Source organism: Carlito syrichta, unplaced genomic scaffold (genome assembly GCF_000164805.1).
Source record: "Carlito syrichta isolate Samal-C Ts95f unplaced genomic scaffold, Tarsius_syrichta-2.0.1 Scaffold314793, whole genome shotgun sequence".
Lineage (NCBI taxonomy): Eukaryota > Metazoa > Chordata > Mammalia > Primates > Tarsiidae > Carlito > Carlito syrichta.
The window spans coordinates 547,188-560,803 of NW_007258889.1; the positions used below are offsets into that span (position 1 = coordinate 547,188).

The 13,616-nt window shown below is 56.6% G+C and overlaps 2 protein-coding genes across 4 annotated transcripts in view; both read left to right on the forward strand.

The window, feature by feature from the left end:
* Positions 1 to 3,264, forward strand: part of KRT19 (keratin 19) — a 4,133-nt gene extending 869 nt beyond the window's left edge. Inside the window, exons 2-7 of one of the 2 annotated variants that reach the window (XM_021719540.1) lie at positions 1,637 to 1,719; positions 1,907 to 2,063; positions 2,362 to 2,523; positions 2,640 to 2,765; positions 2,887 to 2,965; positions 3,031 to 3,157. In XM_021719540.1, coding sequence (XP_021575215.1) covers positions 1,637 to 1,719; positions 1,907 to 2,063; positions 2,362 to 2,523; positions 2,640 to 2,765; positions 2,887 to 2,965; positions 3,031 to 3,116 — 693 coding nt within the window. In that variant the 3' untranslated portion in view covers positions 3,117 to 3,157. Of the gene's footprint in view, positions 1 to 1,636; positions 1,720 to 1,906; positions 2,064 to 2,361; positions 2,524 to 2,639; positions 2,766 to 2,886 lie in introns of both variants that reach the window. The other variant, XM_008071938.2, reaches the window with a different exon arrangement.
* A 5,057-nt stretch (positions 3,265 to 8,321) lies between these two features.
* KRT15 (keratin 15) lies at positions 8,322 to 12,582 on the forward strand. Of its 2 annotated transcripts, none has more exons than XM_008071940.2 (8): positions 8,322 to 8,897; positions 9,806 to 9,888; positions 9,980 to 10,136; positions 10,604 to 10,765; positions 10,853 to 10,978; positions 11,183 to 11,403; positions 11,853 to 11,878; positions 12,380 to 12,582. In XM_008071940.2, the coding sequence occupies exons 1-8, from the start codon at positions 8,379 to 8,381 to the stop codon at positions 12,481 to 12,483; spliced, it is 1,398 nt and encodes a 465-aa protein (XP_008070131.1). In that variant the 5' UTR covers positions 8,322 to 8,378; the 3' UTR covers positions 12,484 to 12,582. The 2 variants fall into 2 exon arrangements, with proteins under 2 accessions (XP_008070131.1, XP_008070130.1); XM_008071939.2 differs by having other exon boundaries at positions 11,853 to 11,882; positions 12,381 to 12,483.
* The last annotated feature ends 1,034 nt before the right edge of the window (positions 12,583 to 13,616 follow it).

Consider the following 13,616-nt stretch of genomic DNA (forward strand, 5'->3'; position numbering starts at 1 on the left):
AAGTAGGGGTGCGGGTCGGCGAGGCCTGGGTCAAAGGGTTTCCGAAGAGTGGGAGGAGATGGGAGTACGGCCTGGGGGGATCTGGTCCATCCGGGCCAGACCTGCCCCCTGCAGCCCCAGCGTGGACCCCCTGCATTCCTTTTCTCTGGTTTTCATCACGCTCAGGTTTGGACCTCCTCCCATTTCTCTCCCCACCCGGGGTCCACCCAGGACTTAAGGGGAGCTCTGGAGAGAATGGGAGGGGCCGCTGTGGCCCCTGGGTGGGGCGAAGGAGAGACAGCTCCCTGGGTGTGGGGTAGAGTCCCCGATGGAAGGGGTTAGGGGTGGGGTCTGAGCCGCAGGCTCTTGCAGGGCTGTCCTAAGGGGTCTCCACCCACAGAAAAGAGCGAGTCCTGAAGAAAGTATCAGGAACCAGTGGGGGCATTTAACAACCTGGCAGGCTGGGTCTCTCGACAGGAAGCTCTCAAAACATTTCCCAGAAGCCGGTCTCAGTGACTCATGCCTGTAGACCCAGCACTTTGGGAGGCTAAGAGAAGAGGATTGCTTAAGCCTAGGAATTTGAGACCAACACAGGCAACATAGCGAGACCTCATCTTTACAAAAAATAAAACAATTAGCCAGGTGTGGTGGCATGCGCCTTTCCTCACAGCTACTTGGGAGATTGAGGCAAAAGGATTGACTGAGCCCAGGAGGTCGAGGCTGCCATGAGGATTCTATTGTGCCAATGGACTCCAACCTGGGTGACAGAGTGAGACTCAGACTCAAAAACAAACAAACAAATAACAGCCCCCCTACATTTTCCAGAGCCCACCTTGCACCTGGTGTGGTGCTGGGTGCTGAGGTGTAGACTTGGACCCACAGACAGGAGGGAGAGCTAGAGTTGCCAGCAACCAATTAGAACTGTCGTTTTCACGCTTCTAAAATTGTGACCCACAACAAAAAACATACTATGTGCCCTCACACGTTCTTTTTCTCACCTGCACACATGCACAGTAGAGGTAAAACTGCCTTGAAGCAATTCTTACCCTACTAGGGTGATTCCCTCTGGTATTTTATTTTTTGTTCTATTTCACTAAAAAAATTATACAAATCACTACCGGGAGCATTGTCTAATGAGTTGTGAGATGTTCTTTGGAAAACCTTGAACCCAAGTACCTTCATCAGTGGTGACCTCGATGATGTGAATATATCCCTCAGGTCAGAGAGACCTCAGGTTGGGGTGCACTTGGACGAGGCATCCTGAACATAAGTTTCCACCTCTGTAAAATGGGTTTCCACTGACCTGGCAGTGAAGTCCCAGAGGTTATAAAAGAAAGGTACAAAGTACCTGGCATGTGTCCTGGGGGTTCTCTTCCCTGAAGGCAGAATGTGCTTTGAGTAGGGAGTATAGACAAAAGGGTAAACCTTTCTGGAGGCTTCCCTACATCTGGTTTATAGACCCCCTTCAGGCCATTTAGAGTTTCACTGTGCAGGTCTCAGATATTTCCTTCCTGTCCCTGCCCCAGCCACTGGGCATGGACTCTCTCCAAGGCCTCCCAGAGAGCAGGTCCGTGGGCAGCTGGTGGGTGGCTGGGGCTCTGGTCTCTAGGGAGCACGTATGCTGAGCTGCTACCAACCTCCTGCCTCTGCCTTCCAGATTCTTAGTGCCACCATTGAGAACTCCAAGATTGTCCTGCAGATTGACAATGCCCGTCTGGCTGCAGATGACTTCCGCACCAAGTGAGTATCTACCCTGGGCGCTGTAGAAGCTGGGAGTGGGAGTGGTAGGGGGGGACTGGACTCTGCATTCACCTACCTCAGCTAGCCTTCAGCATTCCCCTCCCACCTCCCCCCTCCACCCCATAAACTCTGGGGAGGTGGGGACATCCTCAGACTCTGGCCTGACTGCAGCCACTTCCTCCAAAAGGTTTGAGACGGAGCAGGCCCTGCGCATGAGTGTGGAGGCTGACATCAACGGGCTGCGCCGGGTGTTGGATGAGCTGACCCTGGCCAGGACTGACCTGGAGATGCAGATCGAAGGCCTGAAGGAGGAGCTGGCCTACCTAAAGAAGAACCACGAAGAGGTGGGTTCCAAGCTGGGCCTCCCATCCATCCTTCCCTTACTCCCCAGGGTTGAGGACACTCTTCGCCTGTGTCCTCTGAGCATGGCCACACTTGTTGCACCCTCAGCATGGCCCTGGATCACGGCTCTCAGGGATCGTGCAGTAGGGGACAGTAATGACCCAGGCTGTCCCCCAGTGCTGGCTCCTGGTTCTGCATCTGATGACCATCCCCCTTTGGCCTGGAGGGTGGGGGAGTGACCTGGCCCGTGCCCAGCAGGCTCTGGGCCCTGGCATGCCCCCCTCTGCTGTGTCTTTCCAGGAAATCAGCGTCCTGAGGGGCCAGGTGGGTGGCCAGGTTAGTGTGGAGGTGGATTCTGCTCCGGGCATTGATCTTGCCAAGATCCTGAGCGACATGCGAAGCCAATATGAGGTCATGGCTGAACAGAACAGGAAGGATGCGGAAGCCTGGTTCACCAGCCGGGTATGCAGGGGAGGCTGCCCCTTGGGGGGGGGGCAGCAAGGAGAGGGGGCTGGGTGCTCCCTCCCAAGGGCCTGCCTTGGCACTTATTCCCTCCTCCTCCACCTTCCCCCTTGCAGACTGAGGAGCTGAATCGGGAGGTTGCTGGCCACACCGAGCAGCTCCAGATGAGCAAGTCTGAAGTCACCGACCTGCGGCGCACTCTCCAAGGCCTGGAGATTGAGCTGCAGTCACAGCTCAGCACGGTAGGTACCCCCCTTCCCTGTGGGGTGCACAGTTGTGCCTGTGCGGCCTTGGGCAGCCCACGAGTGGCTGTACCTGTGCCCTCAGGCTCCGCTGAGTCACCTGCCCTCTCCCTTCCCTCAGAAAGCCGCCCTGGAAGGCACACTGGCGGAAACCGAGGCCCGCTTCGGTGCCCAGCTGGCGCAGATCCAGGCCCTGATTGGCAACATCGAGGCCCAGCTGGGTGATGTGCGCACGGACAGTGAGCGGCAGAACCAGGAGTACCAGCGGCTCATGGACATCAAGTCGAGGCTGGAGCAGGAGATTGCCACCTACCGCAGCCTGCTGGAGGGCCAGGAGGCCCACTACAATGACCTGTCTGCCCCCAAGGTCTTGTGAGGCCACAGGCTCTGGGCTCCTGCCCTCCTGCGGGGGTGTCCTGGGCAGGGGGATGGGAAGGGAGGGACCCTCACCTCTGGCTCCTCCCCTGACCTGCCAATAAAATTTGATGACTCCAGGGAGGAAGAACGTTTGGTTTGTTATTTCAGCCCTTGGAGAGATGGGTCAGGTCTTATTAAGGTTTTATTTGAACCAAAGTTTGCCCTGTCCCAGGAGAGGGAAGGGCGGACACTCATATACTTTGTAATGGTAGTTCTTGTTTGCAGAAGTTTACGTTTATTTAACCTGCTGCTTACTATAACCTTGTGAAATAAGCATTGCTTCCATTTTGCAGAGAGATAACCTAAGGTTTGGAAAGGTGAAGTGGTTGTTTTATATGTAACTACACAGTGTCTCCTGTTCAAGCTACTTCACAGCAACTGTCCCCAAGGCCTCCCAGAGAGCAGGCCAGCGGGTAACCAGTGGATGGCTGGGGCAAGGGTGGGATTTTTTTTTTTGAGTTGGAGTCTCATTCTGTCGCCCAGACCAGCGTGCAGTTGCCGCTCCCGGCAGCCTCGACCGGCTGGGCTCCGGCGATCCTTCCGCCTCAGCCTTCCGAGTAGCCGGAATTACAGGCACGCGCTACCATGCCCGGCTGATTTTTTGATTTATTGTAGAGATGAGGTCTCACCAAGTTGCCCAGGCAGGTCTCGAACCCGCGGGCTCAGGCAATCCACTCACCTCAGCCTCCCAAAGGCACGGGATTACAGGCTGAGCCACCGAGCCTGGCAAGAGTAGGATTTTAAACTGTAGTTTTTACTTCCAAATTTAGTTTTCTTTCTACTCTATACCCCTGGGGGCTGGAGTGTCTGTGTGAAATGAATGTTTATTGAACACCTACTGTGTGCCATTGAATCAAAACAACCCTAAAAGTTAGATAGTATGAATTGCATCTTACAGATCAAGTAATACGCTCTGAGAGGTTAAATCACTTGTCCAAAGCCATACAGCAACTACGTGCAGAGCCAGGATTAGAATCTAAGTTGCCTGATTCTCAGCCCACAGTGCTATTCCTGTCCAGGGGGTCTCCTAGAGTTGACAAGTGGCTGCCTTGTTAATATGCCAGTCTTGTTCCACGGCTCAAAAGGGGGACCCCAGGGGCAGTTCCTTCTGACACATTTCTCCACCTACCTCACTGAACCTGGGCTTTGGGGTAGGTACTCGATGAGAGTAAGGCTGGCATGTGCCGTGTGTGTGCATGCACCAACACAATCATGCATTTCGGGGCATCCCCACATAAGCCCTGTACGCCCACCAGCCCATTCCTGGGCCCAGAGCCTGGAAGGGGACCAGGTGGTGACCCAGACCTCCCACACAGAACCCCAGCCTGGCTTGCCCAAGGCCTGGGCCTGTAAAGAAGTTCCTGGTACAACTGTGCCCTTCGGTGGGTATGGCCCTGCCCATGTGGTTACAGCTCAGCTGCCAAGAACCGAGGCCAATTCAAGGTAAATAAGGGGCCCGTAAAGAAGGCCCGCTTCTCCCTGGCAGATGATCAGGTGCAGGACGCTTCCTTGTGAAGTTCTGCTTCCTCGTCCCTGTCCTGAGAGGGTCTCCCATGGGGAACCAGGTTGAAGGCTTGCTGCCGGGTGCATGCTGCACCTTGCCGGGGAGCCCCATGATCCTGTCACAGCCCGCGACCACCCTGGAGGAGGTGCTATTTCCTCCTTTTTCCTGTGGGTCTCAGGCGCATTAGCTTGTTGGCTGGTTTCGAACATGTGATCCCAGCTCTTCATTTTCCCTGCTGCAGTCTTGGGATAGAACCCCCTTCTGCCACCTCCCCAGCTGCTCTACTCTGGCCTCCAGCACCCCCAGCACCCCTCCTTCCAACACAACTTCTCAGGACTTGGAACTGGAGGCAGAGAGGCCTGGCCGCACCCTCAGGCTGGGACTGCCTGGAGATACTTGTCCCTGCCCATGAAAGCCTCCCTTGTCACAGCTGAAACCCTCCCTCCCCTTCAGGGGCCCCTGGTATGTGGCTGGGGGCGGGGTCTGGGCCTACACAGGTGGGGCAGGTGACTGGGTCTCAAACCTGGGTGTCAGGAATGAAGCCTGCCTTTGTGTGTGCACTGTGGGGGGAGGGGTGAGGGCGGGGACACTTTTCTGTCTCCTGTGGAAGCTTGTCCCAGGAGACCAGGGACAGGAGAAAGAGGAGAGTGAGGGGCTGGGTTGAGGGGGTTCACCTTTCCATGCTGCTGGTCATCATGGCCACTTGTCTGCAAAGCATTTCCCATCAGTCATCTGTGTCTATCTCCATGAGTCACGCTGGCTGGAGTTATTTCCATTTTAATGATTGGTAGATGAAGGCCCAGAGAGAGGAGGCATCATTCCCTAAAGCTGCACACTGAGCAAAAAGGAAAGGAGGGATTCCAAGGCCAGCCTCTAGGACCCAGGTCGTGTGCTCTGTCCCTGGCATCTCCCTGGGCAATGGGGAGGGTGGGAGGAGCATCCATCTAAGGTTTATGGAGACCTCCCTCCCCTTGTGGCCACAGATGCTCACTATTGCCCTGTGGCTGGGGCCAGTGTTAATGGCCCAATTTGAAGTCAAGAACTGTGCTCAGAGAGGTTGAGTCACCTCAGGGGTGGATTGGATTCCAACCCAGGCTCTTCCCACCGGTCTGCACTGCCCGTCCCAAGGAGGAAAGCCTGCTCCAGAGACAGTCTGTCTGCTGCAGCGGGTCAAGGTTGGAAACCTGGGGCAGGGCCCGGGGCTGCAGCCTGGGCTGGGGCCTGACAGAGCTTTATACCAGCTCCAACCTTGCAAGTTTTCCTCCATGTGCTAATGACCAGACCCCAGGGTCCCGCCTAGTCTTTGAGCTCATGGTGGTAGTCATTTGGAGAAAAACATCTCGAATTTGTAACTGGGGCAGCGAGGCGGCAGCTGCCGTCCCTGGTCTGGGCCTGTGAGTGGAGGGAATGCCACTTCGAGGGGCGGCTGGAGGGGAATCAGGGTGCAGAAGGAGGGCTGGCTGGGGTCCAGCCCTCCCTCACCTGAGTAATTGCTCCTGTGTTAATTGCTGGGGCCGTAATGTCTGCAGAGGTTTTAATGAGCTCTGGCTAATCTGAGTTTGATTATTTTTCTTTCTGAGGAAACGACAGTATCCTCCCAGCCATGAGACAATGCCCCACTGTCTGTGCCCACATGCAGAGGCCTGGCCCTCTTGGAGGCTGAATGAGGAGGGCCCACCCTACTCACCCAGGTCCACAGCTCCCTTCACCTCAGCTCAGCTGCAGGAGTCTGGGGTCTGAGGAAGGGACTCCCTTTTCTGTCCCCTGTTTGGTTGGGGGCCTGAGGACCTGTCTGAGTCCTGGCGATGCCCTTACCGACTGTGCCACCTTGCACAAATCACTTCACCTCTCTGAGCCCCAATTTCATTTCTTTTGAAATGTGAGCAGGGGTCCTCCTCTGTGTGGTGAGAATGAGAGGGGCGACGGATGCAAAAGGGCTTTGTAAATGGAGCAGGATGCGGCAGGAGGGAGGGATTACGTTATCACAGCAAAAGTAAGATCAGCTGCAGTGCCCCATAGGCACTGGCTGTGGAGGAGCAGTGCTGCTAAACTGGAAACGTGCTCAGGCTCACAGCACTTGTTCCGATACCCAAGGACAGAGTCCCTCTGGGTGTGGGTGCTTGGGAGGCCCAAGTGCTAGACATGCAGCCTGCTGTCTGGCCCTTCAGGAGATGGGGAGCCAGGAGGAGGTGGGATGGGCTCTTGGACCTTGGCTTCCCTGGAAGCGAGAGCTGAGAGTGTTCCCAGCCACAAGGAAACCGAGACTTGAAGAGGAAAATGTCTGAGGTCTTTCAGGTATAATTGATAGAGTCAGAATTTGAACCTGGGTCTGAGGGATCCCAGAGCCCTATCCACTTCACCACGTGGCAACCCTGGGCCAGGAATCCTCTTCCTAGCTCTCTACCCTTGGGCTTTCTGTAAGCCCTGGAGCCAGGTTCAGAAGGCCTGGCCACGCCTCCAAGTGGCACTGCCCAGGGGTGTCAGGGATGCCTGGAAAGCAGGGCCCCTGGGCTGGTGGGCAGAGGGAAGTTCTCTCCCATGTGTTGGACTCCCCTGGCCTCAGTGTCCTCCCGCGTGAAGAGATGCCTTGACCTTCAAGGTCTCTGGTGCCTTCGAGCCCGCTCACCAGGCCTCCCGTCTCCTCCCTTCCCACAATGCTCAGGCATGCACAGCCTTCCGGGGGCAGCCCCCATCCCCCAGCTGTGAAGCCCTTGACAGAATGAATGGGGTTCATCAGGCCTGCTAAGCAGCGACATGCCTCTCCTGGAGAAGGCAGGGTCTTCCTGGAACATGCCCCAGCTTTATCGGGAGAGGTTTGCCCCAACGCGTCCCGGGAGCAAGCAAAGGTTCAGTGACATGTTTGGCAGGTGGTGGGATCATCCATCAGCTCCTTGTCACCCCTCAGCCTGCTGGGCTTTTGTGCAGCTGCCAGGGCCATGGGCTGGAGGCTGGGAGGCTGGCGAAGCAGAAAGGGGCTTGTGTGGGGGAGGGGAGTAGAAGTGGGAGGGAGAGAGTCCATTTGCAGCACCAGGGAAGGGCAGATGCTGGTCCCTCTGGTCACCTTAGCTGGGACTTGACTCAAGACCCCTCTCCTGTGCTCAGCCTGTTCCCAGGGGTCCTGTGTCCCAATCCCCAGAGAGCCCCACTCTCCCCAGCTCTGTGTGTCCTTGAACCAGAGAACTCAGAACAGTGATTGGGAAGCCAAGAATGGGGCACTGTCCACCGGGGGCTCCTGGGCTGGGGACAGCAAGAGGTCTAGTCGTGGGCGCAGGCGACCCGAGCCATCCTAACAGTGCAGGCTTTGGTGGCCGTGTAGTGGTAAGAGTTTGTTGCTCTCTCTCTTCTCCCAGAGTGGAGAGATGAACCCGTAATCTAAGTGTTAAAACCATGGCCCAGGGCTAAACACCATTCATTCTGAATCATCTCTTTTGTTGCATAAAAAAAAAAAAAGAAAAAGAAAAACTTCACCCAAGCCATGCTGAGGTGTGCAGGCAGCTGTGTTTGTTGGGGAGGCAGAAGGAGTTGGCTTTGTCTCGGGGGAGGAGACGAGGTCCCACGACACCCTCGGAGGGGTATATAAGGAGCCCCAGCCTGGGATGACAGGCGCCACACTCTGCTGTCAGCCCAGCCTGGCGCCTCCTGCCAGTGTCTCTCGAGCTTGCTGAGGAGTCCCCGACTCTGGTGGCCTGGCCATGACCACCACATTTCTGCAAACGTCTTCCTCCACGTTCGGCGGGGGCTCTACCCGAGGGGGCTCCCTCTTGGCTGGGGGAGGCGGCTTTGGTGGGGGGAGTCTCTATGGGGGCGGTGGAAGCCGCAGTATCTCAGCTTCTTCTTCCAGGTTTGTTTCTTCAGGGTCAGGAGGGGGCTACGGGGGTGGCATGAGCTGCGGCTTTGGTGGAGGGGCTGGGGGCGGTTTCGGTGGAGGCTTTGGAGGTGGCGCTGGAGGGGGTTTTGGTGGTAGCTTTGGCGGGAGTTTTGGCGGTGGCTTTGGTGGTGGCGATGGTGGTCTCCTCTCTGGCAACGAGAAGATCACCATGCAGAACCTCAACGACCGCCTGGCCTCCTACCTGGACAAGGTGCGCGCCCTGGAGGAGGCCAACGCCGACCTGGAGGGAAAGATTCGAGACTGGTACCAGAAGCAGGCTCCGACCAGCCCCGAACGTGACTACAGCCACTACTTCAAGACCATGGAAGAGCTCCAGGACAAGGTGAGCCCTCGGACATCAAAGGGAGGGGATTGGGCGGCTGGTGTCCTGTGCCTGTCCCCAGTGTCAGTGTTCCTGCTGACTCGAGGAAATCCATTCCTGCCCAGGCAGCGACAGTCTGGTTTGTAACCTCGGCAAACTTGGAATGCATCTGCTTTCTAGGTGCAGAGGCGGGAGCACATCTGCTCAACTTGGTGGTGCCCGGGGAGGGAAGGACCAGCAGGGGCACAGGCGGGGATGCTTATGAAGAGCACCCTGCAGGATTTTGCATAAAGTGTTCCTTTACCTTCTGGCAAGAATGGGGTTGGATTGCAGCCCCAGGAGCCCTGAATGCCGAGACCACTCGCCTTTGCTGCAAGGATGTCTGCGGTGCCAATGGCACTGTTGGGACATTATAAGCTTGGCCACTTACTAACTCGCCCTCTCTGTCCCTTGACTGCGTTCTTCAGGAAAATACCTTCTTTAGCTGCCCTGCAGGTTCCCAGGCTGGAATGTTCTGTAGCTCCATGGCGGTGTCCATGTGTGGGAGGCAATGACCTCGAGTTGTCCATGGGGAGAGGTGCTGGCAGAGCGACCCTGGGAGTACTAACATCAGATCCAACCACACCCCACTCTCCCATGTCCCTGTGTCCAGTCCCTCAGGGGATTCCAGCAACGATGCCTCCTTGGTCTCTCAAGCCCTGGAGATGGGGCGGGCAGCCCCTCAGGTGGTCCAGGGAGGGTGGTGTGGGGCAGACCAGATGAGGAGCGCCCAAGGAGAGGCTGGTCTTTGTCCACCCTGGGGGCCCTACAGGTTCCCAAAGGTGATGTCAGAAGGGAGACTGTCTGTGAGGGGTGGCCTTGGGTGCAGAACTGAGAGCAATGGGGGAGAGGGAGGCATCCTCCAGGCACCCACTCCCCGTCTCCTGCAGATTCTGGCTGCTGCCATCGACAACTCCCGGGTCATCTTGGAGATCGACAATGCCAGGCTGGCTGTGGACGACTTCAGGCTCAAGTGCGCCCCTGCCTCCCCCTCCCCTTCCTGCACTGTCTTCTCACCTGGCCTTCCTCTCCCTCCACTCAGGCAGCCCTTTCTCTCTTCCCAGGTATGAGAATGAGCTGGGTCTGCGCCAGAGCGTGGAGGCCGATATCAACGGCCTGCGCCGGGTGCTTGACGAGCTGACTCTGGCCAGGACAGACCTGGAGATGCAGATCGAAGGCCTGAAGGAGGAGCTGGCCTACATGAAGAAGAACCACGAGGAGGTGGGAGGGGGAGCAGGTGTGAGGTGGGATAGGAGGAGGTGGGAGATGAGTGGTTGGAAGGGGAGGAAGAACAGGGTTGCTGGTGCCTTCTCTTGGTTGGCTGTGAGCTTAGTAGTTCAGAAAGAGCTCTCCCCCTAAAGCAGGGGTCCCCATGGAAAGGAAAGGGCACTGTCCTCTGATGGCCCAGACCCACAGCTAGGCCAGGTGGCCCGTGTGCACTGCTTCCTTCCTAAATGGTTTTGAGAACTTACACCAGGGTCGTACGGTCTTGAGTTTCTGCCTCAGTAGGACCTAGAGCAGAATAGAGACTTCCAGAGCTGAGGGGTTCATGTGCTCAAACCTCTTCACTTGTGGGGGGGCAGAGGTCAGGTGAGATTGGGACAGAGCCAGGATTGGCATGAGGGACCCCAGGCTCTCGACTCTGTCTTCTGCCCTCCTGCTCTAAATAAGCTCCTTCCACCCCACAGGAGATGAAGGAATTTGGTAGCCAGCTGGTTGGCCAGGTCAACGTGGAGATGGACGCGGCCCCGGGTGTGGACCTGACCCGTGTGCTGGCAGAGATGAGGGAGCAGTACGAGGCCATAGCAGAGAAGAACCGCCGTGACGCCGAGGCCTGGTTCTTCAGCAAGGTGGGCCTGGCCTTCTTCCCCACTCACCCAGCTCCCTGAGTCTCCAGGGAACCCCAGGTGCTCACTTCTCTTGGGTATGACCTCCAGACCGAGGAGTTGAACAAGGAGGTGGCCTCCAACACAGAAATGATCCAGACCAGCAAGACGGAGATCACAGATCTAAGACGCACCCTGCAGGGGCTGGAGATTGAGCTGCAGTCACAGCTCAGCATGGTACGGACCCTGTGCCCCACCCTTGCCTCTCCGGCAGCCGATGTGCCCGTCCTCCATGGCTGGACAACCCTTGGCATTCTCAAGCCCCTCCACAGGGGTTCCCTGCACTCCACTCAATCCCCTACCTCCATGGCCCTTGCTGGGTTCCTTTCTTGCCCGATGTGTCTACATATCTGCTTCCCACCAACCCTACTCCTTCCCCAGAAAGCCGGGCTGGAGAACTCGCTGGCGGAGACGGAGTGCCGCTATGCTACGCAGCTGCAACAAATCCAGGGGCTCATCAGCAGCCTGGAGGCCCAGTTGAGCGAGCTCCGGTGCGAGATGGAGGCTCAGGATCAGGAATACAGAATGCTGCTGGACATCAAGACACGGCTAGAGCAGGAGATCGCCACCTACCGCAGCCTGCTGGAGGGCCAGGACGCCAAGTAGGTGCACAGCCCAGGGAACGAGTGACGAGGGGTTGGTTGTGGCTGGGGTGCAGCATCACTCTGAGGGGATGGCAGGGTGTCCCTAAGAGTGACTGAACTGAGCAAGGAGAGCGGGTCTGGATACTCCAGGCTTTGGCTGTTTCTGTGGGCAGGTCACGTGTCTTCTCTGTACCTGTGTTCTTTCTGTGCATACCAGAGGTTATCTGGCGGTCTCTAAGCTCTGATGCTTGTCCAACCCTCTGCATGAAATAGATAGGTGTTCTTGTCGATCAGAGTCTATCTACTGGGGATAGCAGACCTGGATAGGATGTCCCAGCCACTAGAGGAATTGGGCGTGGAGTGGGCGTGTCTGGGCTGGAAAGGACCGCTGAGGCGTCTGCATGAGCTTCCCCTGGGGAGACCTGAGCGTTTGCTCTTTGCTTACATTGATGTCCCCTCTCTTTTAGGATGGCTGGTGCTGGCATCAGGGAAGGTAGGAAAGCTTCACTCTTCCTGGGTGGGGTGGAGAGCGGAGATGTTGAGCCCACCACTTCTCTAGAAACAGGGAGAACGGAGAAAGAACATCCCGGTAGTGCGGGGACATTCCCATTCCATTTGGTGCCTCTTCCCAGTGGTATGTCCATTGGCCCCAGGTGGAGCTAGTTTTGGAGATTTATCGAGAAACTACCAGGTTGAGCAGTCTTTGTCTAGCATGTCTCTCCCCCAAACCCCCTCTTCATGCCTTTCTGTTAAGATGCCCATGATTACCCGCAGTGATGTGCAGCTTAAATCCCTGATGTCATTGCTTCCTACCGGGCACACCTGTCAGTACCACTGCCCATCTCTTTGATGAGACCTTTTGGAAGCTCTTAAAGGGTTGGCCAGTGGTCATTTTTGGGGTGCTGCCCTATTTTCCCAGAGCCCAGTCCAGGTCCTGGCCCTCTTGGGAGAGAGGGGAGGCTCCTGCTCTAAAACTTGCACCTTCTCTCTCCAGCCTCTCTGGGAGGCGGTAGTGGAGGCAGCAGCAGTGGTGTCCGCATCAAGGTGGAAGAGTCAGTGGATGGAAAGGTGGTTTCTTCCCACAAGAGAGAAGTCTAAGTGCCTAGCACAAGAGAAACGTCCCTCGCCATCCCCCACCGAACCTAGGCTGCGTGGAGGACCCGCCAGAAGGACTGGACAAGCAAACTCCAGTCCCTGCCTCCAGAGGGCAGCCAGCCAAAGAGGCTGGTCTTCTAGTTTGGGGTCTGCATGCTCCCTCCCCCATCTCTCTCTCCTCCTTTAGAGCAAAGAGATACAAGAAGCAGCTGTCCTGTGTACCAATCTCATTTCCACGGGGTCTGTTCATGCAATAAAGACTTGCTTTTCCTTTTGCAAACATCTCTTGGTAGTGTGTCCAGTTTTTCTTGATGGACCCGGGTTGGCCTCTGACCTCTGACCTCAAACATGCATACGTTGACATCTTCCCCCATTTGGCCTTTTCTCTGTGTGGCCATCATTTTCTCTTTGGGGTGGTCAGGGCACAGGGGCCTGGGACACATCCAGTGCTACTCAGGTGACTTCTGGGTCACCCACCACGGGGTGATTGGGGAATTGAGGGTGGAAGGTCTCTCAGAGCAGACAAACAGAACTCGACACATCTAATACTCATTGACCAAGTGAACAATGGCCTTGATGGATGGGTAATAAGCAGCAGGGCTGGGCCTGGACCCACGTCTATAGGACTCCGAGACCAAGGCTTGCTCTGGGACCCCTGGCCTCCTTCATCGCCAGGACCCCCCTCCTTGCTTTTGGCCCTCACCATACGTGTGCTCCAACCGCCCCTTCTTTCTAGTCAAGCACACCTGATCTCCAGAGTAGCCGAGTGGGTCCCACCTCCACCCCCCCTGTAGAGCTGGCCTCCATGCTCCCTGAAGCCAATACCTCCTCCCAAAAGGCACTTAAAGTGCTCAGAGGGAAAGACAACAGGTCCAGGAAGTCCTCCTGATTTTTTTTTTTTCTTTTTTTGAGTTGGAGTCTCACTCCGTTGCCCAGACTGGAATGCAGTGGCCACTCCCGGCCACTGCAACCTCGACCTGCTGGTCTGGTGATCCTTCTGCCTCAGCCTACCAAGTAGCTGGAACTACAGGCACGCGCTACCACGCCTGGCTAGTTTTTGATTTATTGTAGAGACGAAGTCTCGCCAAGTTGCCCGGATGGATCTCGAACCCATGGGCTCAGGCAATTCACTCACC

What these genes read in the sequence shown, in the direction of transcription:
- KRT15 (XM_008071939.2), top strand. Translation starts at nt 8,379, where the DNA reads ATGACCACCACATTTCTGCAAACGTCTTCCTCCACGTTCGGCGGGGGC. An exon ending in AGGCCTGGTTCTTCAGCAAG is followed by an intron (nt 10,766 to 10,852) that starts GTGGGCCTGGCC and finishes TATGACCTCCAG; the next exon opens with ACCGAGGAGTTGAACAAGGA. An exon ending in GCTGGCATCAGGGAAGGTAG is followed by an intron (nt 11,883 to 12,380) that starts GAAAGCTTCACT and finishes TCTCTCTCCAGC; the next exon opens with CTCTCTGGGAGGCGGTAGTG.